Consider the following 4,262-nt stretch of genomic DNA (forward strand, 5'->3'; position numbering starts at 1 on the left):
TTTATATAGGGCCTTGATATTACAAGGCTGGCACAAATGCCTATACATGGCTTATTCCTCTATTTACAACAAATATGCTAAAGTGTCAACATCAACTCAAATGAGGTGTAGAGGGATGTTCCATGCCTATCTCAACAATTGGCACCTTAAATTGTGAGGGCAATGAAAGTAGAAAAGTTCACTCAATCATTTCTCTTTGCAAGGGTTTTGGGCATCATGCTAAAAGAAAGGCCGTGCCACACACACACACATACACACATTGTTCCTCTTTGAGACAGACTCGACTTTATTCAACCATTCATATGCTTTCCCTTAGCCATTTGGCCTAGTTCCCAATCCCTTAAATGTGAGACAGAGCAGGATCTTCACATGATTCCATAAGTGCGATCGACAAAGTGTAGCATCAACAATGTCAGCACGCGCTCCCTGGAACACCACTGGTAAGATTTGTCTAAAATCTCCCCCAAGAAGCAACACTTTTCCACCAAATGGATTTCTTGAGCACATGATATCTTGCAAAGACTTGTCCAAAGCTTCGAAGGCATATCGATGCATCATAGGAGCCTCATCCCACACAATCAACTTGCACATTCTAAGCAATTCAGCAAGTTGACCCTGAATAGGGATGTTGCATGTGCTGCAACTATCAAGGTCCAAGGGTATCTTGAATCTAGAATGTGCAGTGCGTCCATTTCGCAATAGCAATGCTGAAATGCCAGAAGATGCTGTGGCCAATGCAACTTCGCCTTCTCCACGCACGCGCGACAACAAACAATTATACAAATAAGTTTTCCCAGTCCCTGCAGGGCCATCTAGGAAAAAAATAGCCCCACCGTCAATAGTCAATCCATGCAAGACTACCTCAAAAACAATTCTTTGGTCTTCATTTAGAGTCTGCTCCATTTCACGTGACACGGATAGTTCTTGTACCGTGTCAAGGCATTGCTCTTGGAAAAGCAAGCTATTTTCATCACGTCACAAAGCGCTCATCAGGCATTGGAATTCCAGTAAATTCAGCTAGACTTTGTCCAAAAGTACCAAGAATGTTATGCAAATCTCTCAACGCATACCCTTCAGCAACTTGTGTACATCCATCTAACGACTCATATCTCATCTCCAACATGTGTTGGTAGTCCTCAGACAAAAAACATCGAAATCTTTCCCACAAAAGATGAGGGGAGGAGGGTTCACAAAATAGTAGAATTGTCACAAACAAATGTCTCAATTGCAAGCCTGTATGTATACTGCAAGCTTCCTCCATGCATCCGAGCCATTCCCCATCATCTTCCAAGATACCCCTTGCAATGCATGCTGCCTTGAATGTTGGAAACAATACACCATTTGCGGAGCATAGATCCTCAAATGATTTACATCCTTTACAAATAGTTAAAAGAAAACGAACATAATATCGTTCACCTGCAGAGGGCTGCACAAAATACATCCGCCCAATAGTGTCCCCACGATGTCTCTTTGTCCATTTTTTGGAACCTGAATTTCACACCCACTTTTGAGGAAAATCAATGTACAAACTATCATTTGCATCAGGATTCTCCAAGTTGCATGTGAACCACTCTATCAAAGTGGTCTTCTCTGCATTGTCCCTTTGCAAGACATCATTAAGTCTATCATTATCTCGAAAAGTCACCATTTGACCAGTCGGAACATGCACACTCAATCTCTGAACAACTGATGCGTCATTGTGCAAAGGATATTCAAAAATTCTCCAGCAAGCCTCAGATGCAGATACATAGCGGCCATCTGTGTACATGTCTATCTCATCAATGTTCTCCCTTTGTGCATCACGTACCGATGTATGGAATCTTACAGTTGCTCTATCATGCCCCTTGTAGATGTACTTATAAACATACTTGACAGCTGAAATTGTAGAGCATACCTCAACATTGATATGCGCATTAAATAATGCTAACAAAATAGGATTATATGGCACAACCCATCGGTAATCAATAGTAGAACCCCTAACCTTGGCAGTGAAGCCATTGTTTCATCGCACATAAATGGGGTAGCCATTATTATCCATGCTTGTTTGCTCACAAAATGAACGTGGATATTTTCTAATACACCGGCCATCAACCATGCAAAGAGATGAACTATTGAACTCACCACATGGTCCATAAATGTTACAACTAGCAATGATATCATGGAGCACTGGAAATCGATTTTTATCTGGCAGCTATGCACAAACCATCTTGTCATAGTCAAATGTTGATTGAGGCTTACATCGAGGATCTAAAATCAATAATGTATGAGAATGTGGCAAGCCTCTCTTTTGGAACTCCACGACAGACATGTAAGCCACCACTTTCCCAAAGATATCTTTCTTTAAGATATACTTCATCATGCTCGAGTGTTTCAAGAAGAAAACCCTGGTGGTTATGTCTGGTTGATCAGAGGAAACCTATCCTGGAAGTAGTGCCTCATTTATTTCTGGCCATTTAGGGTTACATGTGAATGTGATAAATAGGTCTGGCTTTCCCTTTGCACGCACAATTTCCATTGCATCTTGATACAATTGGTACATGTGCCGAGGGCCGCCTATAAAAGATGAGGGTAAGAAAATTCTTCGACCTACACATCGTCCAAGTACAACATCACTCCCAGACAAATGCACCATGTCAGCCAGCCCTGCATACAATTCTGCCCTCAACGTCTTCTGATTTGTACGGACCCATGCAAGACGAAATTCCTCAATGGCACAGTATGCATCAACCATAAATTGTTGAAGTAAACGACCCCCACGAAGCAAGCATGACTCCGTATCAGTACGAACCTGTAGTCGATATGCATAGTACTCACTTTGAGTGACACATTGTCGACCAGCCAAGGCATCCAAAGGTCCATGCACATGAGCATAAGGAAGCTTGATATACCATCCATCTTCTCCCCGTGGAAAGAGAAAAACATACAATAGTGGCATGTACGACCTATGTAGATTTGAAATCCTTTGCAGCCTTCCATTTTGACAATGTATCACAATGTCTCGATGGACAATTGTTTGTACATCCCCTTGACCCGGCATAATTGCAGCAACCTCATTGCCAACAGGTATCAAGTACTGCCTAGAAGTATTTCTATTCTCACAAATTGTCATTTTGATCTCCACACCAGGACTGTCACGTAACATTCTACCAACATTGTAGAAGGCATTCACATATGGATTACATGATCGCATCATCATTGATAATGCTTCAAGAGTGGACAAATTCAAACCATCCAAGGCACTCATACGATTCCGAACCTCATGCTCATTATCATATACATATATCTGTGCAAATTTTGGCACCCCTGCTTCGTGTGGTACCAAAGAACCAATTCGATGGTACACACCGCCATGTACACGAAAGCAATATACACCAGACCTACCCATCAATGTCTCATCAATGGTAGCTCCAAGAGACGCAAATGCCATCACACTATTGTAACTCCTGATGTTTTTTCTGAAGGACCTACTCATAGCATCACTGTTATTGAGTAGCCTCTCCAATACATCTGGCGGTCTTGCAAGAGGAAAGAGAGAGACTTTTCCACCTTTGCAACAATATTTTCCCATTGATGGTGTATCTTCCTTCTTCATTTCACACGGCCAAAGACGTGCACCACAAAACTCACAGAAGGAGGACATGGTTCCTATATGATCTCTAGGCAATGAGACATGTATCAATGGTAGCATGGAAGGGTGAACACCTCGTATACAGGGATAAGCATGTAGAATGCAAGCAATTCCTCCAAGTGATGTGTCATGAACATACAGGACCTGCTCCTCATTTTGAGCGTTCATGAGAGGGAAAAAGTGTCCATCATGTTGATGGCGCTGCTCTCTTATGTTGGAGGTACGTTGCCTTGCCCGTTGTCGACGATATCTTCTTGTCGCATCCAAACATGTGTTGTCTTCGTCCTTGTCCTTGCATGACTGTTTGCAGAGGGACTTGTGGAATTGTAACATCACCATGGATAGAATCCTCCACAAATGTGGAGGGACTCCTACCACGACCATGGTCATTTGTTAAGCATGGCAAGGCATTACTTGTCAAGTATACCGTACGTTGTATAGCGAGTTGGAGTCGATAATTTTGTGCAACCTTTTGGCGTGCACGCACGTGAGAGGAATGACTTGGAGATTCACAAAGACAAAGGAATGTGTCCCTTGTCCTCATAAATGCTTCTGTCAAGCAACAAAGAAAACACTAAGCTCATAATGAGTGCATAAGTTTTAGCAATGCAATATGTATAATCAATTTAGACAT

General features: G+C 42.2%; 2 protein-coding genes across 2 annotated transcripts; both read right to left on the reverse strand.

Moving 5' to 3' along the window:
* Positions 1–312: 312 nt before the first annotated feature.
* On the reverse strand, positions 313–903 carry LOC147423120 (uncharacterized). Its single transcript, XM_086501448.1, has one exon. The coding sequence runs from the start codon at positions 901–903 to the stop codon at positions 313–315; it is 591 nt and encodes a 196-aa protein (XP_086357574.1).
* A 67-nt stretch (positions 904–970) lies between these two features.
* Positions 971–4,012, reverse strand: LOC147423121 (uncharacterized). The gene is made up of 4 exons (XM_086501449.1): positions 2,464–4,012; positions 1,531–1,875; positions 1,417–1,488; positions 971–1,374 (listed from the first exon to the last, which is right to left on the reverse strand). The coding sequence occupies exons 1-4, from the start codon at positions 4,010–4,012 to the stop codon at positions 971–973; spliced, it is 2,370 nt and encodes a 789-aa protein (XP_086357575.1).
* Positions 4,013–4,262: the final 250 nt, after the last annotated feature.

This window comes from Adiantum capillus-veneris, chromosome 26 (assembly GCF_014529385.1).
Source record: "Adiantum capillus-veneris isolate H3 chromosome 26, ASM1452938v2, whole genome shotgun sequence".
Taxonomy (NCBI): Eukaryota; Viridiplantae; Streptophyta; class Polypodiopsida; order Polypodiales; family Pteridaceae; genus Adiantum; species Adiantum capillus-veneris.

What these genes read in the sequence shown, in the direction of transcription:
- LOC147423121 (XM_086501449.1), bottom strand. Translation starts at nt 4,012, where the DNA reads ATGGTCGTGGTAGGAGTCCCTCCACATTTGTGGAGGATTCTATCCATG. An exon ending in CCTATTTATCACATTCACAT is followed by an intron (nt 1,876 to 2,463) that starts GTAACCCTAAAT and finishes CTACAATTTCAG; the next exon opens with CTGTCAAGTATGTTTATAAG. An exon ending in TTTTGTGCAGCCCTCTGCAG is followed by an intron (nt 1,375 to 1,416) that starts GTGAACGATATT and finishes CTATTTGTAAAG; the next exon opens with GATGTAAATCATTTGAGGAT.
- LOC147423120 (XM_086501448.1), bottom strand. Translation starts at nt 903, where the DNA reads ATGGAGCAGACTCTAAATGAAGACCAAAGAATTGTTTTTGAGGTAGTC.